Consider the following 22129-nt stretch of genomic DNA (forward strand, 5'->3'; position numbering starts at 1 on the left):
TTAGTAACAAATCTTGAGAGTCACAATCATCTCATTAATATGTTCTGAGTAAAATAAAAGCAATTTTCTCATTTTACATTATTCATATTACTGTTTTAACATGTTGACTAGTAAGACATAGATGGTTTCAGATTTTTCACTGAATGTAATGTAAAGTTTTTGAGAAGAATATATGCTGTTAAGTAAATATCCTTAAAGATTAAAAATTCTTTGAATACTCTTTTCAGCTACTGATGTGATGTACTGGCCTTCAGCCAGTACACACAAATTGTGCTACGTATGAATCAGTTCACACTAATTATTACAAAGAATAAGAGCTAGTGAGAAAAGAGCTAACAGTCTGCTTACATTACCATCTTTAATCCCTAACTTGAATTCAATGTGTATATTATTTTAAGGATGTTTATTATCTATTCTAAACATCTAATGTATTTGTGTAACAGAATTGTGTTCCAAAACTTCCATTTTTGAAATAGCAGGATCAAAATAATTTATCCAAACCTGAAGAGTTTATAAGAAATATTTCATTAAAAAATGACCATCTTATAGACATTCTTCTGATATGGCTTAAAAAGTACATTAATCAGTGTTGTCTGGGAATCATTTACATGGTTTTAGTTAGATGTAGAGATACTTCGTAGTTCACTGCATATGCCCTGTTTTTCATTCTTGAGGATTTTAAAAATTCATTCAACACATCTTTTCATGTTTATTTTCATGAAATCAGAATTATGCTATTTATTATGAGGAGAGCAAAGGAGTTTAAGACATGATCTCAGCCTTCCATAAACATCCAGTTTTATTAACAAGAGGAAATAGAGTCAGATAACTTGGAGTATAATCAAGTGTGCTGAGAACCAGTGGTCATAGTAGTTGAACTCTTGGATTAACCACTGAAAGCAGACTTCTTGGAAAGAGAGCCTAGGACAAGGTAACTACTTCCTGGATAGGTGAGCTTCTTGCTGATAAGCCATACTGCAGAAATTTGTAAGCTTTGAAAGAATTTTTGACTGGGAATGCCATTTATTTATTTATTTATTTATTTATTTGAGATGGAGTCTCGCTCTGTCACCCAGGCTGGAGTGCAGTGGTATGATCTTAGCTCATTGCAACCTCCTCCTCCCAGGTTCAAGTGATACTCTTGCGTCAGCCTCCTGAGTAGCTGAGATTATAGGCGTGTGCCAACACGCCCATCTAATTTTTTTTATTTTTAGTAGAGATGGGATTTCACAGTGTTGGTCAGTCTGGTCTCAAACTCCTGACCTCAAGTGATCCACCTGCCTGGGCCTTCCAAAGTGCTAGGATTACAGGTGTGTAATCTACCTATAATCCACGCCCTGCCTGCTTTTCTTATTAAAGTTATGCTGACTTGCTTAAGAACCTCAAAACATAGGGACCTCTACACTTGAAAGGGCAAAGGAACATGTATTTTTACATTACTAAATAATAATAAGGATTTTAAAAGTTTATCTCTGAAATTTTAAATGTTTTTTACCCGTGTATTTAAAATATTTTCAAATGATTTTTAATTCATTTGCATTTTTAAATTACTTTTGCCATGGATTGCTGTCTGTGATGTGTTATATGAAGTGTTTAGAACTGCTCTCTTCACTAAAACCCTTTCATAAAGATCTATGGAAGGATGTTTACTTAGCTTAGGCAAATATAAATAATATAACCAAAATTCTACTACTTTGATCTGCTATGTGTAAAAAGGCTATATTCAAATTTTTTCAAATATATATATATTTTTAAAAGGAGAAAGTGCTCTTTGCTACCATTTTTTCATCAACACCAGAATCAGAGGAATATAAAGAGCTTTGTGAATTTAGAAAAATAAAAATAGTAGAGCCCCATTTTTCACCTGTAAAATATTCACTTCCTAATTCCTCTGACTCTTGTTTGCAGCTCTTGTTATTGCTTTGCTTGTCAGCTATTTCCTACTAAATTTCTACGCCAGGTGGAGTTAAACATCCTGAATATCACACCGTTTATTCTCTCTCTGTGCTCTACTTTTCAATAGCGATACATCTACCATTGCATTTGATTTCCTAGTAAGCAACCAAGGAGTTAGTTCTGATTCTGTACTGCTCTCAACTTTCTGATCATACCCAACTCTAAAACCTTTTTCAGTCTTTGGCTTCCAGTGCCTAAACTCATCTATTTCTGTTGTTCCAGTGATCAATTTCTTTGTTCATTTCTGTGTTTCAAGTCCCATCTACTTTGAGCCTATAGTTAAACAAATCTCCAAGCCCAATTCTGACCCGTATGTAAATGATATTAATAACACTGAATTAATTATTCAACCTTTTAAATATAATATCTTTAAAATGAAACTTTATAGGATAAAAACTGCACTGTCAATTCCCTGTTCTGTTACTCTGCCCTTATTGACTACCATGTATCTATTCTTACTCAATTTGTCCGTTCCACAGTGATACATCAAATATATAGAAATGATTTGAATACAGTCCACACTCTTAAATAATTGTATCTGGCTCATACACAGAATTTTATGGTTTATCTGTGTCCCAAACCTCAGCATCACCCAATATACCCATGAAACCACCCTACATGTACACCTCCTGAATCCAAAATTTTAAAAAGGAAGAAAGCACAATTTATACTGAAGTTTGGTCATGTCCCTCAGTGAGACTACTACTGCTGAATCCGGTCCATGTTGAGCTTCAGCTTCATCTTCTCTGAACTAGTATATTTAATTACAAAACACACATGTGGGGCCATTTATATATATATATACATTTGTATATAATCTTATTTTGTACTTTACATGTTTGTATCTTTTCCCTCAAAATAAACAGAATAGCAATGAAAAACCTTTAGAATATGGATCATAGACTAAATACATTCAATGTGCTTCCCCTGACCCTCCCTTTAGGGCCTTAAATAGCAGACGACCTCTAGTATATCAAGCCAGAAAAAGATGCCAACTCTCCAAACTCCAACTGTCCAAGGTAGCTTTTATGAACATTCTGTTGTTGGTTTTTGATTTAGCATTAAAATTTGTGGCCGGGCGCAGTGGTTCACGAAAGTAATCCCAGTACTTTGGGAGGCCAAGGTGGGTGGATCACAAGGTCAAGAGATCGAGACCATCCTGGCCAACATGGTGAAAGCCCATCTCTACTAAAAATACAAAAATTAGCTGGGCATGGTGGTGCACACCTGTAGTCTCAGCTATTTGGGAGGCTGAGGCAAGGGAATCACTTGAATCCTGGAGGCAGAGGTTGCAGTGAGCCAAGATCGCACCACTGCACTCCAGCCGACAACAGAGCAAGACTCCATCTAAAAAAAAAAAAAAAAATTGTAAGCATGCAAAAAAAAGTGGTAGATACAGGGGAATATGTTGCATAAATGGTGATTTAAAGAACAGTGGCAATCAAGGGTCTGGTTTTGTTCTTTTCTAGTACATTGTATGATGATAAAATGTGCTTCAAAATGAAAAAAATTGAGTCATTTCTGGTATACATTTATTGTAAAACTATGATCAAGCATATTAAAGTAAGAATTAGAGGCCGGGCGCGGTGGCTCAAGCCTGTAATCCCAGCACTTTGGGAGGCCGAGACGGGCGGATCACGAGGTCAGGAGATCGAGACCATCCTGGCTAACACGGTGAAACCCCGTCTCTACTAAAAAATACAAAAAACTAGCCGGGCAAGGTGGCGGGCGCCTGTAGTCCCAGCTACTCGGGAGGCTGAGGCAGGAGAATGGCGGGAACCCGGGAGGCGGAGCTTGCAGTGAGCTGAGATCCGGCCACTGCACTCCAGCCTGGGTGACAGAGCGAGACTCCGTCTCAAAAAAAAAAAAAAAAAGAAAAAAAAAATAAAGTAAGAATTAAAAGATGCAGATCTAAGGCTTAGCTTTCCCAGTTAATATAAGTGACTGTTCGAAGTATCGGATTCTTTAGCTTTCTTTGGTCTTTTTGTATGAGACCTTGACATTTAAAGTAATAGTGCTCATTGCTGACTTAATTTTAAACATAAACACAAACTTGGGCACTTATATCACGCAACTGTACTTTCTGGTCAGTCAGGAGATGCAGAACACACCTGTATTACTTTTGAAAAGTTATGAAAATTAAATCACAAATACACAAATATGTGTGTATATATAATAGTTTTTTTCTCAGAGACCTCAGCTCACTGAGAATACGTCCACACACAACATTCAATACACAGTGACACACAGCAATTCTATTTTAAAAGCCCACAACGCAGAGCCTGTTAAATTGCTTTTGCTATTCTCCAATAAAAGAAGTATAGAAATTGAGAGTGAGTATTTGGTGAATTTTGTAGCAATACGATATTTGTTGAATAAAAACTAATTTAAAACCCTTGGCTTATGTTTTATATGACTTTGTTTTGTAAAGATTGTTGTTTATGATTATTGGTTTTCATGTTTTTTTATGAAAATATTGGTCCTGAGTGTTTGAAAATTAAAGCAAAACAAATTTTAAAAAATGGTCCTTCACTGGGGTGTAAGGGGGGAAGAATTGTATGGTTTAACTGTGATATTTACTAATTCATTTGATACAATAGGCTTTATAATTCTTATCATCCCCATTTTATAATTGGAGAAAATGAAATTCAAGGAATAAGTAACATTGTAAAGTCTCACAGATGGAAAAGTATTCTGAAGTTATAAATCTGTTTATAGATTTTTAAATTCAAAAACATGTCTTCACAAGCATCTGCTTTTAAAAGTAAATATAGATTTAAAATTGAACAGTATTGTTAATTTTAATTTCTATTCTTAAAATAATATTAAATTGTGGCAGATGCATATGCCCTTCTGATTTTTTGAAAACATTCATTTGATTGCATTATTTTACAGCTGAAATCCATTGTAGTGCTTTAATTTTCTGATGTGGGGAATGTAAGTATAGAAAGAGTTCAGATTACCTGCTAAGTTTTACAAACACAGGTTCTAAAATGTATCTGCTATATTTTCATGTAGGTTGGATTAAAATTAAGATATCTAGTTCTTTTCCGTCACTTGCTATTACTTGGAGAAATGTTCATCAAATATGTCCTAAATCGTATTTCATGTGTTGCTTTTGGTATTATATTTGTATGCTGATTATATATTATATTGTATTATTGTACGATTATATTGCATTATATTCTGTACTGAAATGTAGAATATGTTGTGAAGTCTGAAGACTCAGAACACCATCTGAATTTTTAATGTTTTTTAAATTTTTTTATTTTATTTTTATTTTTAAGATAGAGTCTTGCTCTGTTGCCCAGGCTGGAGTGCAGGGGCGTAATCTCGGCTCACTGCAAGCCCCGCCTCCAGGGTTCACATCATTCTCCTGCCTCAGCCTCCCGAGGAGCTAAGACTACAGGCACCTGCCACCACGCCCGGCTCATTTTTTTTTTTTTTTTTGTATTTTTAGTAGACATGGGGTTTCACCGTGTTAGCCAGGATGGTCTCCATCTCCTGACTTCATGATCTGCCTGCCTCGGCCTCCCAAAGTGCTGGGATTACAGGCCTGAGCCACCGCGCCCAGCCCACCATCTGAATTTTTAAAGAACTGTTCAAGACTATTGTAATAGTAAAATTTATCACTAAACATATTTAAGCAAGGCCTATATTTTTCAGCTGAAGAGGCATTAAAAATATATTTTCTCATATTTACTGTAGAATTTAGAAATGATATTGCAGTGCAAAAAGAAGAAACTAAAATTACCTGTAGTTTCTTCATTCAGATAAAGGCACTATTAAATTTTGATCTTATTCACTATTGTTTTCCTCAGCATATCAAGCAGTTCTTTGCCTGTAGCAAGTCTTAATAAATGTTAGAGAATGAAGAAATGAATGAATTAGTGAACAAGAAACAGATATACACTCATATGAATTTTTTAAACAAAAACTAGATTATACTATGAGTATTGCTTTTTAACTTGTCCTTTTTTCACGTAACAAAAAATCCCTAGCAATTACATGTATTCTGTATTCTGCTACAGTAGCATTTTAATAGCTGTATCGTATCTGAGTCTATGAAAACAGATTACTAACATTTGTTGAATTAGTATAACATATCTGCCATTGATATTGCCCTGTTTCGAATTTCTACTGGATCCCGAAATGTCTAAAATGCTTTGCAATTGGAGGCAATATGGCCTTCGAGCCCTATCTATTCTTGTCCCTATCCCCTGACCCCAACCCAGTTTCCACCTGGGCCATTATTTACTATTTCCCAGCAGTGACACCAAGCTCTCTCTCTATGTGGGCCGCCCTGTTTACAACACACTCTTCCTTCTGCCTTGAATGCTCATCCCACACCTCTTTCCTGAGAGCACACATGCAGCCTTCCAAATTCAAAGCAAATATTTCACTCCTGGGTCCTTTATCACAGTGACCTTAGGAATTAGCATAAATCACATAGAACAAGCTATCTAGTAGAGTTGGAGGAAACTGAAGTTTTATTTCAATTCAGAAAGACAAAAAGCATTTGACAGTCAAATCTCTAGGCAACTTTATTTCCCTATTGTCCTGTTAATAAGAAAAAAGTCATCTAAGACAGCATATTCTTTTCTTCTCTTCAGGAAACAGTGGCATTTAATTCTTCTATTCTGAGGCCCCGTGTGATTGGAGAATGGATTGGTAGAGAAGAAAATGATGCTGATCCCCTAGCTGCTGAAATGCTACAGCCTCCAATTCCAAGAAGCAAAAATGACCAATGGGAAAGTGAAGATAGTGGCTCTAGCCCTGCAGGAAGGTGAGATGAGCTAGCTGTCTGCTGAGATTCTATATTACTAGTCATTAAAAGGTAAAGGGAAAATAAACCCAAGTTCATGGTTTTTGTGAAATCCCTTTTAGTAATTTTTTATCAAAATTATGTGAGTCTATACGTACGATACAAACATCAATTGCTGTCTCTTAAAATGAGGGTTTCAGACCTGCTTTGGGGTTTTGGTGTTGATTTTTTTTTCTTCAAATCTAGACCACCATGTCTTTGCTACTGAAACCAAATAGAGAAATAATTTCAAGGATATGCTGCCAGTCAAGACCTACTATAATATTGAACAGAGAGTGGCTGGCTGTTAAGAATTGGAGAGGGGGGACTTCTGATGTACCAGAAAGATATTGTTCATCATCAGGGATAATAAAAGTATTAAATGTATAATAGACCATAGGAGGCAAAGTTAATATTGACCATAAAGAGAGAGAAACCTTAGAACCATTTAAGTTTAGAGTTGATAACTATGATTGAATATATTTATTACTATTTTCTTTGTATAATTTTTGAAACTACCATTATTTGTAAATGTGAAAGTCTATACTTTCATTTTACTCAGACCCCTGATGCTCAAAATGGTGGCAGGAGGTTTACCTTAAGTGCCCATGTTCTGGTAATAGTGAATTAATGTTGAAATGTCCAGATCTTATTTATTGGAAAAACTATATTCAGAGTAATTTTTTTTTTTTTTTGTAATACCAGTTGCAATGAGTAAAACTCAAAACAAAAATGAAAACTTCTGCAAAGTATCTGGGGTGAAAAATGTCATGGGAGGCATGGCTTAGACAAGACTGCGAAAACAAATACTCATGAATGGAAATGGGACAGGAGCTTAAGCTTTCTGTGAGTGTTACCAGCTGCCCATCACAGAAGAGTTTTTCCTATGCATAGCATAGCCACAGTAACTTGGTATTTTCTATGTTAAATTTAGCAGCAACCAGTAACTATTCTTTGTCAAGGAGAAAATTGTATTTTCTACAATGTAATAGCTTTCAGGGGTTCTTTGCAGTGACTTATCACTTGGCTGGAGGGAAGGAAATTCAGAATACTCATTAATGTGCTTCAGGCCTATAGAAAATTGATTCTATTTCCATGAGAAATAACTTTTAAATTATTTAAATAGTTGAAGTATCTTGTAAGAGGAGAAGAAAACCATTTATAAAGATCCATTTACCTTCTTTGTGAAATGCCAGATCAATTTCATCTGTCAATGAGAGTAATTTTTTTAATACCAGGCTTATAAAACCTACTAGACCTTTATCTTTATTCATTGGTAAATCTTTAGTTCTTAAATGTAAAATTGAGAAATGTCAACTTTCATTTTACTTTCATTTAGTCATAATAATAATCAGAACTATTTATCGCAAGTGTTAGTGCTTCTATTTTCTTCCTAGCTTCAGTGAGCTCTTATTCCTGCTTGAATACTCAATAAGGGAGAACCTTTTCTCTAATCCTAGTGGACTCCCTTACCTAGAAAACTCAGTCCATGAACATGTCTCTTAAATGTTTGTCTTAATTTTTTTCTTTATTTTTCTGTCTTTAAATTATAAATTGAGGTATTACACTATGACAGGAAAGAGCTGGTGAAATTCTGCCCAGGTGCCCCCATTAGACTAGAAAGAATACATGCATATCTGAATTAAATTTCAAGAACAGCAGTAAACTATGGGCTAGAAACTATATTTTCTCCATCTTCTAATACAAAACAGGATTTTTGAATTTATACCAGCAACTCACACAGCATTAGATTTGATTTGGATCAAGCAGAAAGGGTTGGAGAAAATGTTTTAATGACTCCAGAGTCTGTAACTATAGTATTAGCTTTTACACTTAAATAGAAATGAACCTGTACTATACTTTAATGACCAACTGACAACATCATATCCTAGACTCCTGAAAGAGAAAGCTTAATTTTCAAGCATGACTCCATCCATTTTTCACCCCACACTCTCCACTGGGGCTGGCATATTTTTGTTGTCGTTTAATATCAGTTACATGAGTGACAAAGGCACAGGCTGATGCTAGGCATCTGCTAAATAAAGCTTATTGACAAGAAGAACTGTTTATAGTCTTATCTTTATTTCTTGCAGCCTTTCCTATCTCAATTTTTCTCTATTGTGTATTAAGTCTTACTCAAATGGCTACTGCAATGCTCCATCTTTTTACATAGCCAGCTTTCCTTTTCCTGCAGAATAATAGATACATGATAGGCTAGAATTTCACCGTTAGATTAGAAGGAATTAAATAAATGGCATAATAAACCTTGAGAGCCTTATGGGTAGAAGCTTACCCCCTTTTTTTAATGATGTACTGTATGTGAACTTCTTCCTGTAGGTCCCCCAAACATGACATTGTATGAAGAGGTCAAGACGTACATTACAAATAGCTTGATACAAATGACACCTGAAGCGTTAATGCTGATTAGAAAAGAAATTGTGAGGGTGATAAAGGGAAACTAGTAGAATAAGACAAGAGATACTAACATGGAGTCCTGCCACATCTTTCTTAGATTCTCAAAGCAGTTCAGAATTAAGAGTGCTTAAGAAAGAAATTAAAGCATTTGAGCAAGAAAAGTGAGAGAAATTCACCGGAGAGGTGAATGTGTTGGGAAATGATTGAAGGCTTTCTGTGATTGTCAAATCCTACCAATTGATATCAATTGCTATGGCTTGCCTAACTATTTAGTGGGAAAACATAGAAAAAATAATCCCACATTTATAATATAAGTTTAAACAAAAATTGAGTTTCATAAGTCTATATAATCTTATTTTAAGCCATCTTAATTAAACTTTGCAATAGCTGAGTAATGGATTTTCTAAAATTGCTTGTTAAATTGTAATGTGAATTTACAAATAGGCTCATCCAGCCTTGAAGCCTAATGAAGTTCCTCTGCAGCTGAACCACCTTATTAAAACAAAAATAATATCCATAAATACTGTAGATCTGGTGAATTAGCTTTATTTCTTAAGTGAAAACTGTTATTAGATTGAAAATATGTCATAAAATAAAGAGAAAAATTTATAATTTAGAAATATGTATGACATATTAAAATAAAAGCTAAATTCACTGCCCATTAAGAAGTTTTCTTTCCATTAAAGCTCATAATTGCTTCTAACATATCTGTGAATAAAGCCTGAAAATGGTCCCCTTCCTCTTAGAATTTTTTTCTGTTGGCAGAAGGAGACTAGTAGTAAACAAGTGAATATACAGATATATGCCATAAATTCAAGTAGTGATAGGTATGATGGAAAACAAATCAAATTTAGTAATTTAGAAATAATCTAACATGCAAATTTTAAGCATAAATAATTTTAATTGATTTATATGTAATCTGCCAAAGAAACCAAAGAACAGAAGTCTTGAAAATATCTAAAACACACAAAAATTATACCTCATAACTTATAAGTTTCTTAATTTCTTTTTTCGTACAGTTTCAATCCAAAACAGATTTCTTTTCTGTTTCCCCTTGAAGCATTTTATTTGTAAGTATGTATTACATCCCTAGAAAAAGAATCCCAGGATTTTCCCTCCTGTGTGTTTTCGTCTTGCTTCTTTGTGGTCCACAATGCCAGCTGAGGTTGTCAGTACAAGAAACCAAACTGGTCAGATGGGAGCAGATTATGTTGCCATTTTTCTAGATCTTTGAGTTGCACATGAAACCTGGGGCTGATGACTCCACACTTGTTTAGCCTGCCTGTGAGGTTCACAACAATCTTCCCAGCTCTGTGATCATCAATGATTTCAGATTCACCTGTGGAACCATACGTCATCATCACAGGGAGAAACCGGACGATGACTTGGAGCATGGCTTGATAAGAACCTGGTGTTTGTTTCTCTTTTTAGCATTGTGGATGCTCCTGAGAGTATCAGCCAGGACATTCATGTGCGCCATTGTGGCAGCACGGGAAGATGGCAGCAGAAAGAGACAAATTTCTATCTTTTTTTTTTTTGAGACAGAGTCTCACTTTGTCACCCATGCTGGAGTGCAATGGTGTTATCTTGGCCCACTGCAACCTCCACCTCCCAGTTAAAGCGAGCCTCCCACCTTAGCCTCCTGGGCTTTCCATTAAAGCTCATAAATTAAAGCTGGGACTACAGGTGCTCCCCCACCACGCCCGGCTAATTTCTTTTAAATTTTTTGTAGAGATGGGGTTTCACTATGATGCACAGGCAGGTCTTGTATCCCTGGGTTCAAACAATCCACCCATCTTGGCCTCCCAGAGTGCTGGAATTACAGGTATGAACCACCATGCCTGGCCAAGACAACTTTCTTTTTAAAGCCAAAAGAGCATATATTTAATTTCAAATCATTGTTGAAGTCATTTTGACAGGTTCAAATTTTTCTTTTTATTTATTTAGTATTCATTTGCTTTTGTTAATACCAGGTAATGTGCTAGATACTGGATAAGACCGACATGACAAAATATCCTAGACTCAAAGGAATTGCTTAAAAGTGGAGGAGAATAATTTTTAAAAAGTTTTATTTCTGCTCAGTTCACACAATGCTAGGTATATGACAAGCACTTAAGTGTCTGCTAAACTGATTCTAAAACCATCATATTTAGATCTGCTTAAAAATAGTTCTTGTGCATAAAAATCTATATGCAACAATTGAGTGTGAAACTTTACATGATCTCTGCAATTTCCAAGGGTTTAGTGTGAAGAGCTCCCTTTAACTAACGACTGGAGTCAAAAAAAGGACACAGGTTCAGCCTACAAGACTGTGAGGGTGAACTCAACAAGCTTAGGAGGTAGTCCAAGAAATCATCCAATGTTTCACTAAAAAGAATGCATGGAATCAGATCAAACTAATGTTTACCAGCCTATGCTCAGAAGGAAAGTGTGAAACTAAATGGAACAAGCTCAGGCCCATGAGGGAGACGGGTCAGGAGGAGGAGGGCCAGTGGTCAGAATGAAGGCTCAGGAGGCTCCACCTGCTCAGGCAGGCCCATGGGGGAGGGTCTGTGGGGTGACCTCTTTAAACTGTTCCTTTCCATTTGATCCTGTTTAGAAATCACTCTTTTAAACCAAAGCAAATGGATTCCTTGAGTATATGAACACCAAATTGAAATATTAACTGCTAGTCTTTCTCATCAGGCCTCTTTTTGTTCCCTTTCTCTCGATGTGAGATATTACTGCTCAAGAGGAGGTGTTCACATATCCAGGATGCCCCCCACCACCTTGTGTTCTCTGAACACATAATGATATTAATTACCACTTAGAGACTGCTCTATGTGCTTTGCATATCTTAACTCATTTCATCCTTATGAAAACACTATTATTCAGAAATGAGAAAACTAAGTCCCAGAGTGGCTACATCCCCATCCCAAAATTGATAGCCATCAGGTCACTGAGCTAGGCTGCCTTGCTTCAAATTCTGTGCATTTATATCCTTTGCTCTACAGTCTCTCTTCAGAAAGCTGTTCTAAGAATCCTGTTATTAAGCTTTAGGTTCAAATCTGGGAAAGAGGGGCCTCAGAACCCTAAGTGCTCTTAGAAAAACCCCTCTTGTTCTAATCTCACTCGACACTGTCTGCATGAACACTCCTGCATCCCTGCAGTAGGCTGCTGTTTTTTCTTAATGGTTGTAGGATCCACGGGCTGTGGGGCTGGAGAAGAGGGTGGTGTCATCCTTTATCCTCTGCTGCTTCCAGATCTTGCTGTATCCTCCCTAAAACAATCCCCAGTTCTGCATCTTGTTCTGAATTTCCCAGTGTGTTAATTTCCCACATCATCTTCTAGCAATAATTTGCTAACTGTCAGTCATTCCCCTTTCTCTGAATATTCAAACATCCAGCTCCTGTAACTCTCCCCAGTAGCTTTGCTGCATTGGTGAAGTCAGCATCAATATCATCGGTGATCCTTCCCCAAACCTGGCCTCTCACTTCCTTTGCCTACTCTTTGCCACGTATCTTGAATTCCACCCTACCTCCCCCGTCACTCTCTCTGTCATATCCTAGACCTTCTCTTTCTCATTATCTGCAAATCCATGATATCAATATCAGGCATCTCACTTTCTGACTAGCACCTCTCATCTTTCTGGTTCATTGCCTCTGACACTCAGCTTTAACTGGGACCCCCAAAACACTGAGACTGCCAAAGTTTTATTGTTTCTCACCCACCTTGTTCTTAATTTTTCTCCTTAGTCAGGTTTATCTATGCCCCATCTTGATAATTGGTCCCTTGGATATGCCCTCAAATCTTCTTCTCCTCTTTTCCTGTTTTACTCTCCTGGAAAAACTCTACCATGTTTAAATTAATTGTTTCCCTATTCTGTGGCTGAACCAACCTAGGCTAGAGAAGGACACACGGCCACACTGGCCAGTGTCACTGAATTCACGACCACCAAACTCCAGGGGCACAGTAGTGCTACCCAGCGATGCAGCTGCACCTGCCTCAGCAGAGGCCATTCACATATTCACTCTCCTCAATGATGACTTCACGTTTTTCCTGCTCTCCCCCAATCTCCAATACTTGTCCCCCATCTTTATTCTTAACTAATGACTCTGTTTCCTGTTTCAAAGAGAAAATAGCTTCAGTCATAAAGAAAACCTCCATAAGCTTCTCCAGCAGACTGTCTGTGCACCTGGCTCATCTGTGCTCAGGTTTTCTGCTCTTCCCTATGGCTATGGGTGAGTCACTCATGCTGCACCTAGGGCAACCTCCTCCACTCCGCGCTAGATCCTTACTCTAACTCACCCATGTAAGCTCATCACTTCTCTTCATTCCCTGCACCATTCCTTTCTCCTAGATCATTCCCCTCAGCATGAAGGTATAATGGAACATCTCTCAAAAAAATGAAGCCTTCTTGGCCCCAGCTATTATTTTTCTCTGTCTTTCATTCACTTTACAGAGTAACTCCTCACAGTAGTTTACTTGTGTGCACTGACCCCTCATTTTGCAATCTTTTCCAAATAGAATGTTATTCCCACCACCTATTGAAAGCAACCTTGTCAATGTCACAGGATGACCTCTTGTCCAAGTTACCCAGTGTCATTCAAATGACCTCTGCCTTCTGAAATTCCAACCTCAAGTCTCAGCCCCCATCTTATTTGACCTAACAGCAGTGTTTGAGATTTCATCTCTCAGTTATTTATTCAAATATTTTCCTCACAATCTTATCTCTAATAGTGAAATTCAAAATGCTCTGAAAACCAAAGTTGTTTTCATAATTCATTATAGTGAAACCTGATCTGAACCCTGCAGATTATTTATCCCAGTCAGTGGGAATGCTAATACATAATAATGGAGAAATACTGATGTATTTGATAACAGGGTAAGGCCACAGACCCTCTGGAAAGTATTATATAATATAGAGTTTATGCAACAGGACACATCCAGCCCCAAGGATTCTAGAAAAACAGGTATGGACCTGGAATAAAATTCTGAGTTTATATTTGGATAGATATACTCTTTTTCTGTAAGTAGGCATGTTTTGGTGATATGTTGGCCTTTTAGAAATCATTATATTATGTTTTATAAATAGACATTTGATTTATGCTTATTCATATAAAATAACATTTCAAGATACAACATATATTAATTTTGCACAAAATATTTAATATCTAACCATCCTATGTATATATTTAGGTACAGAGCAAGCAGAAGCATTTGTCAGAATGTACATATAACATCTGCTTCAGACAGTTACACTTTGTGAATTATTATTTAACTCCTAAGGGGGAAAATTGCCTTAATGCCATAACTGTCTTTTTACATGAAAACATAAAATATATGTAAAGTATAATATTCTATTAACTTTTGTTAAGTCTACAATATAAAATTTAAAGTTATGAAGGAAAATTTAATTGATTTATTAAACAGACATCAATAGAGCTATTTGCCAGGGACTGTTCTGCATTTATTAACCCTTTTTAATAGTCCAACTACTGTTTTATTAAATACATTGGAAGTACTACAGTAATCTGCATTATGGATAACAAAACTGAGGAAAAGAAAGGAAAAGTAACTTGCCCCAAATTATTAATCTTGTAAATGAACTATGTTCAATTGTCATTCAAAGCAATATCTATATCCCTTCTAGTAATCAAAAGCAAATGGGGCTAAAATAATACATGAATATTGTTATTTTAAATGAATTTAATTAAGATAAAATAATTTAGGTGTTAATTCAGCTTAACATGTTAGATCTATCAGCTAAGAAATCCAAATTAAAATTTTGTTTTGATTGGTTTTGTTTACTTCTCAATGAATAAAGTTGGTCAAAGAAGACTTTAACATTGTTACATTGTTCTAAGTTTAGAAGACACATAATGCATTGATACAGAGGACAGATGTCATGGCAAGAGACTGGAGCTAAATAAACTTCCTTCCATTTTCAAGTGAATATTTATGTTTTATCTCCACTATTAAAGAGTAAACGTAATTTTCTTTAATTATTTGGAATGAGATCGAGGGTTAGTCAAATTAAAAAATTACTTAAAAAGGGATGTGTTTTTACAACCTCTTAGCAACAATCCCATTTCTGTTGGGAACCTAAGTTGGGAAGGAAGATAAAATTAAAATAAATATTGCTAACATGTATTGCTTTCATGTATTTGTTCTTATTTTTTCTCTCACCTTTTTACTTTTAAAAGTTTCAAACCACAGAACATTTAAAAGTAGTAATATCAAGATCCACATACCCTCCACCTGTATTCACTGATCAACATTTTACCATCTTTATTTTATCTATGACGTATTATCTATATATCTATCATATATCATATTCTATTTTTTGCTGGACCATCTAAAAATAAATTATAAAATGTTAATTGTTATTCTTCAGCATGTATTTCTTAGGAATAAAGCTATTTTCTTATGTGCCCATAATATAATCATCACATCAAACCAATCCCACCGTAAAGTTATCTAATGTAAAGTCCATTTTCAGATTTCTTCAATTTTTCCAGTAAAGTCCTTCATGGATTTTTGTATACTTGTTTATTTCTTTTTTATCTAGCATCTAATAAAGGATCATGTGTAGAATCCAGTTGTCAAGTCTTTTTAGTCTTCTATAATCTACAACAGTCCTCTGCCTTTTGTTTCCTTTTTCTGACATTTACATTCTTGAAGACTATGGGCCAGTTATCTTGAAAAAATTCCTCAAATCTGCATTTGTCTGATTGTTCTCTGATTAATTCAGATTAGACATTTTTGGGAAAAAATTCTACATAGTTGATGGGATGTACTTTCTTATTATATCATATTAGGAAGTACGTAATGTCAATTTGTCCAGTATTATTGGTGATGCTAAGTTTGATCACTTGGTGCAGGTGATGTCCACCAGATTTTTCCAGTGTAATGATATCAGTTACCCTTTCTAATTAACAAGTGGTGTCACTTCCATTTGAACAAGATGGTGCAGACTAATTACTTTCTGCTGTCCCTCACTACATACTCATATAAACCCTGAAATAAACAAGAGGCACCAAAAGAGAACTGTGACAAGGGTAAAGAGGAAGGTGGAATGGTTAGGCACCTGAGGGCTAGAGGAACAGCTTAGCAGCAGGGCTTCTTGCAGTTCCCCACTCGACAGAATAAGGGGCATTTCCTTGCTCCCAAAGTAGCAAGAGAAGGTGGCCCATGTAGGTTATTTCTTCCCCTGATTGAACAGTAGCCACACCAACACCACCAGGAGAAGCCAGAGACATAGGCCGGGGGAATTGCCGATTCTCGCTGACAATAAACGGTTACGGGACATGCTTTCCTTCCCTGCCAGACCTGAGACTCCCTTTCCCCACTAAAGATGCTAGGAGAGCTGAGTGGTAACAGTGAATCTACCTCAGTGGCAAGAAAGTATCTACCTCAAAACCTCAGGAAGGAAGAAAGGAAAACAGAAAGAGCAGAAATACGGGTATATACAATGGACTATCCTCACGAGTTTTAGAAATGATATTTAACTATTGAAACAAAAATTATAACACTATCTGATACTCAATAATATTTAAAAGTAGGGAAACTAACGGGTCCAAAATGGAAGTAAGGTATTTATACTTCACCCCAAGTGGTAAATGTTGACACTAATACAACAGTCTACTGAATGTGGTACAATATACATATACATATTGTAACAGGAAGAGCAGTCACTAATAAAACTATACAAAGAAATAGACTCAAAAGCACTATAAATAAAAGCAAGACAATTCAATGAGGGAGAGAATAGTCTTTTTAACAAATGGTGTTGAGACAACTATATACACATATGCAAAAGAATTTAAAGTTGAGTATTTTAAAACATCTTAATATAATAGTTTAAAATATTTATCCCATTGAATGTGTTTTCCTTAACATGCATTTGCTTTGTAAATCAGCAACTAATAATCTGGACTTTCTAGCTCTTCTTTGAAAATCAGAAGACTCATGGAGTAGACTTGAATTTCCACATGGCAACAATAGGTAGGAGTAAATTAGCACCTGCCCTCTTAAGTGAGCCGAATTTCAGTTTCCCCATACTCACTTGGGAATGCCTTAGCGAGACACACATGGGTGTCCAAGAAAGATGATATTTCCATTATCTTTGGGGAAAACTTTAGTAACATGTCCACATATGTGTGTAATAAAATAACCAAATGGAAATTTATTTGTAGATTTTCTTTACTTATCACAGCTAATTAACATTTAAATATTTCTTCAGCTTAAAGATGGAGCCTAAGAACAAAGGATTAAAACAGCAACAACAGCAACATAAGAAACTCCTGGCCGCAATGCTCTCTCAAGATTCTTTTGAGTCCATCCACAGCCCTACCCCATCTGTAACAGAAGAAGATATTGATAATGAAGATGATGCAATGGAATTGCTGGGTAATTTTAAAAATTAATAATTTCTCATTTTCTTCTCTGGCATTGTAAAAAATATGTAGTGATTAAGAGATTTTAGTTTTGAATAGCCTTGTCTTAGGGAAAAGAAACCATTTAGTACACATTTTATTTACGTTAGACTCTCATAAAGTTGCATGTAAGAACTAAATTGAAACACCCTAAGCATGTGAATATTTATTAGACTGTATTTTGTGCTTTGTGTATGCTGCACTTTACCTTCTGACTACGTAATGAAGCTTTATTCTGTGTGCACCTGTGATCAAAATTCAAGTCTGTCTGCTTTAATCTCTGATAATAATTGCCTTGTTTACATCTATTGTCTCTAAAATATACCCAAAGTACGTTATTTCAGCTCTCACCCCAAAATGTCCCCCTGTTATTTTGAGGATGCTTTAGAAAAATAGAATAAAGTTGAAAGGGGCCGATAGTAAATTAGTGTTTTATGTTTTCCATAAATGACAGGAAAGTTTGCGGAGATTTCAAAGTTTCTTCAGGTCTGTTACTTTCATGAAAACCTTATTAATCTTGTATATGTAGGATATCTTTTTATATTTTTAATGTAGTATGTACATGTTTTTGCATCATCAGAAATCTCTTCATATATATTTTTAAACTGAACTTCTCTTTGCAACATCATTTTTCTGAAGGAAGAAAATGAAATGTTATTTCAGAGTGATCCACATATAAAACAGTGAGTTTTTAAGTCAGTGGTATCAATTATTCTGTTAAAAATAAAGAGTATAATTTTTAAATACTCTGTAACTATATGCTATTGTGTTTTATTTAGAAACAGAATAAATAATATAATTATTTGAAAGCCTTAAACACATTTTACATATAGAATATGGAATCTCAGAAAAATATAGGCCATTTTCTGAGGTTTTTGTTAAAAAATGAGATTCTTTGGTTTTAAGTGTTTATGGCAGTAAAATGCTATCATTATAAAAAATGATATATTGTCTTCCTGCATAGGCCTACAAAGGTGTTATTTAGTCCATGGTGACAGGTTTGAAAGATGTTTTCTGATGCTGCAAAAACTGCATTCATGCTGGCATTAAGGAGACTGTATCATGGCGTTTTCATTACGTGCTGTTGGTCTCTTCCAATTGGGTCTTTACCTCTCCTCCAAATCATTAACATGGTAAACGTGCCCTATGTGGCAGTGGTAGCGTCATTCACCAAACATTTCCTGAGCACTTACTGTATGCTAGCACTTGGCTTGGGCCTGGGAACATGAAAGTAAAATCATTATCATCTGTGTTTGAAGGAATTTTACATTGTAATGTTCAAGATACAAACGTAAATACGTCACTACCTGCGCTAACTGGATGAAGCACATGGTTGTATATAGGGGTAACAGCTAAAGCAGAGGTAAGGGACGGTGATCCAGGAATGTTTCCTAGGGAAGCCCATTCCTCTGGCTAGTCCTGAGAAGCAAATAGATGTAAACTCAGCAGGCGGGTGTGGTCTTTGTAGGTTTGCTCACATAGGTGTGGGCTGCTTTGTGATTGTGCTCCATAACTACGCCTGTAAATGGTTCCTCTGCTTTGGACAGTAGCAGGAAAGGGGCAAGTGAGATCCAGGGTTTCTTTCAGGAGACGCAGGTGTTCACTCCATGCTGGTACTCCCTAGATCTCAGCGGCCCGACTGAAGGTTCTAGTCTCCCAAGCTGAAGACCACGGATTGAGTCTTGGAGACTATCTAATGATGAGCAATTCATAACCAGTCCTCATTAATTCTTTATTTAGACATTTTAGCCTGTGGTCTCAGCAAGTTTAATAATAAGAGATAGTTGAAGGTTTGGACTTTCTCCATGTAATTCCACATATCTCAGCCCAGGTGGCAAGCAGTGTAATAATGTTGGTCTCTAGGTCATGAGATTATCCCTGGTAGCTTGGAATGTTACAAGTCCACTGGGCTTTCCCCTAAAATAATACCATATTCAATTTCCTGTTTTTGAAACTGATTCCAGTGAAACACATGTGATTGTGTCTATTTGAGAAAAATATGCCAAGTTCTTGGAAATTTATATGAAATCAATTTTTATAGAGTTTATGTAGAATCATTGTAAGATGCAATAGAGACATCTGATATTTAAAATCTTTTTGAATTTGCAACATTTTGTAGATGAGTTTGCTATAGCTTATGTGTTTTTAAATGTTTAACTTGTCTTTGTTATCTATACCAAGATATAACTGGCTGAAAAATATTTATTATGCATGGAAAGCAATCTGTAAACCTTGTGAAGTGATAAATAAGTGAAAGGTATAATTATTAGTTGACATTAATATAAAAAAGGACTATTCCTCAATAAAATTGGTTGATTTGAAGGGAAAAAAATCCTTTTAGTTGAACTAGTAGAAGTTAGTAATAACTATTGACTCTTGTTTTGTTTATTAAGGAAGCTATCATTGTTAATATATACTGATTAGTATTTAATTAATCACAGTTGTTTAATTATATATTTGTGGATGTCTTTTCTAAATGTTTTAGGCATATGAAAATATTATAGTACAACACCTGTAATTTTTGAGTAGATTAAATATTTTCTGTAAGATTGCTTTAAATGCTCCTTATAAATTCACATTGCAAAAGTAGCTTAATATGGAATTAACACTTGTCAGATAATAAAACATACAAACTTGTGAATTTTTAAGATATAATCATTTTAAGCACCTCTGAAATTGGTGCTGTAATTATAGAAGACATTGAATAAAATATCTGCCAAGTCATCTCATGCTCAAATATAAGATATTTTCAAATATTTTAGTACAAATATTTTAGTAATTGTTCTGGCAATTAATGACCACTATGAATAAAATGTTATAGAGAATCTTCACTTTTTTTAAAATTAATAAAATAAACAGTTTTCAAAAATGGAATGACAAGTTACAATGGTAGAATGAGAGATTTATTGCTGGGCATAGTGGCTTAAGCCTGTAATACCAACACTTTGGGAGGCTGAGTTGGGTGGATTGCTTGAGCCCAGGAATTTGAGACCATCCTGGGAAACATGACGAAAGTTCATCTCTACAAAAATTACTAATATTAGTCGAGTGTGGTGGCATGCACCTATCGTCCCAGCTACTGGACTGAGTCTGGAAGGTCGAGTTTGTAGTGAGCTGTGGTCATGCCACTGTAGTCCAGCCTGGGTGACAGAGGGAGACCCTATCTCAAAAAAAAAAAAAAAAAAAAAAAAGAAGAAAAAGAAAAGATCTATAAAAATCCCTGTATATTTTACTACATTAATTGTCAGAGAACATTTGAGGGACTTCATTAGTTTAAAAGACATTTCACCTTGGAAACATGTGCCCATTTTTCTTAAATTAGATGCATTTTCATCTTACTCTTGTTGAAAGGCGAGTTTCAGTCATGTTTTTGATTATTCTCTTTATGATTGATATTCATTTAAAAATATCATCAATATTATTTGATAGATACAACTACTTTTCTTATACATTCTAATATGGGGTATTACTATCCCATACAATTTGTAAAAGTTTTTTAAAAATTTATTAAACTTTCTCAGAATTGATGATGAGGCAAGTATCTAAAAATCAAATTCCAAAGATGCTAAAAAGGAAAACAATATTAATTATGTTTTATACCTTTTGGTCTTAGCCTGTAATTATATAAAATCCAAAATCAAAAGTAAAATTACATTGCAACAAGGTGATTGCAAGTACATTTTATCTGTTTTAAAATGAATAATCAAGAACAAGTATAATTATACTGGGATTCTTTGCTGAATATAGTCATTGAGTTTCTATTACCTCAACATGTTACCAAATTTTGTAAAATAAAAACAATTTACTAGAAGGAGTTAACACATTAAAGTGATCATTTGACACTTTTTTTCTTACGTTCTGATCAATCTTTATAAAGTAAATACTCACTCTCTGTTCCGTTTTTTAAATTGGAGACTTCTTAAAGAAGAATGCACCCACATTGGCAAAATAAGAACATGCTTTTTGCCTAATGAGAAATGAATGCTGTCATTCAGTGATGTAAAATTTCTTTAAAAAGGAGAGAGAGGGAGCACTAAATGTTTAAAGAAAAATCTACCTACTTATGCATGTACCTATATTTTAATAAAGTATGTAAAATAATCTAAAACACAAAGGACTATACATAGAAACTCTTTTTTATCTTTTTGTTTCTTTTGATCTTTTGAATATTGGTCATTGGAAGTAAACAGGATAACAGAAAAGTTATCACTTTAAAATGAAGTCTCTTCATAAAAAAGATTATTCAGAAGAAATCTAAGGACTTTCTTTTTCTTTTCTTTCTTCCTTTTGTTTTTCTTTGTAAGAGATGAAATCTTGGTTTGGCTAGTGCAGTTTGTATTACTTTCTTATGTCCTCCTTCCTGATATATTTTATAGGAGCACTTGAAAAATGAACTGTTTAGAGTAGGAAAAATCACGTAAGTTATGAAATAATTCTAGCACAGACTTGAGAAAATGGTTTCTTTATGATTCATTTTCATCATATTATCGTGTTAAAAAGCTTTTTTTTTTTTTTTTTTTTTTTTTTTTTTTTTTTT

At 35.1% G+C, this 22129-nt stretch overlaps 1 protein-coding gene and 1 pseudogene across 4 annotated transcripts in view; one reads left to right on the plus strand and one right to left on the minus strand.

Moving 5' to 3' along the window:
- The window catches only part of C7H8orf34 (chromosome 7 C8orf34 homolog), a 481075-nt gene that overhangs the window by 176432 nt on the left and 282514 nt on the right, over positions 1-22129 (plus strand). For 3 of the 4 annotated variants that reach the window (XM_023222402.1, XM_023222401.1, XM_023222400.2), the window contains exons 6-7: positions 6570-6742; positions 17400-17566. In XM_023222402.1, the coding sequence (XP_023078170.1) occupies positions 6570-6742; positions 17400-17566 (340 nt within the window). Of the gene's footprint in view, positions 1-6569; positions 6743-17399; positions 17584-22129 lie in introns of those variants that run through there. The other variant, XM_023222404.2, reaches the window with a different exon arrangement.
- LOC111549252 lies at positions 10265-10667 on the minus strand (annotated as a pseudogene).

This window comes from Piliocolobus tephrosceles, chromosome 7 (genome assembly GCF_002776525.5).
Source record: "Piliocolobus tephrosceles isolate RC106 chromosome 7, ASM277652v3, whole genome shotgun sequence".
In the NCBI taxonomy this organism is placed as follows: Eukaryota; Metazoa; Chordata; class Mammalia; order Primates; family Cercopithecidae; genus Piliocolobus; species Piliocolobus tephrosceles.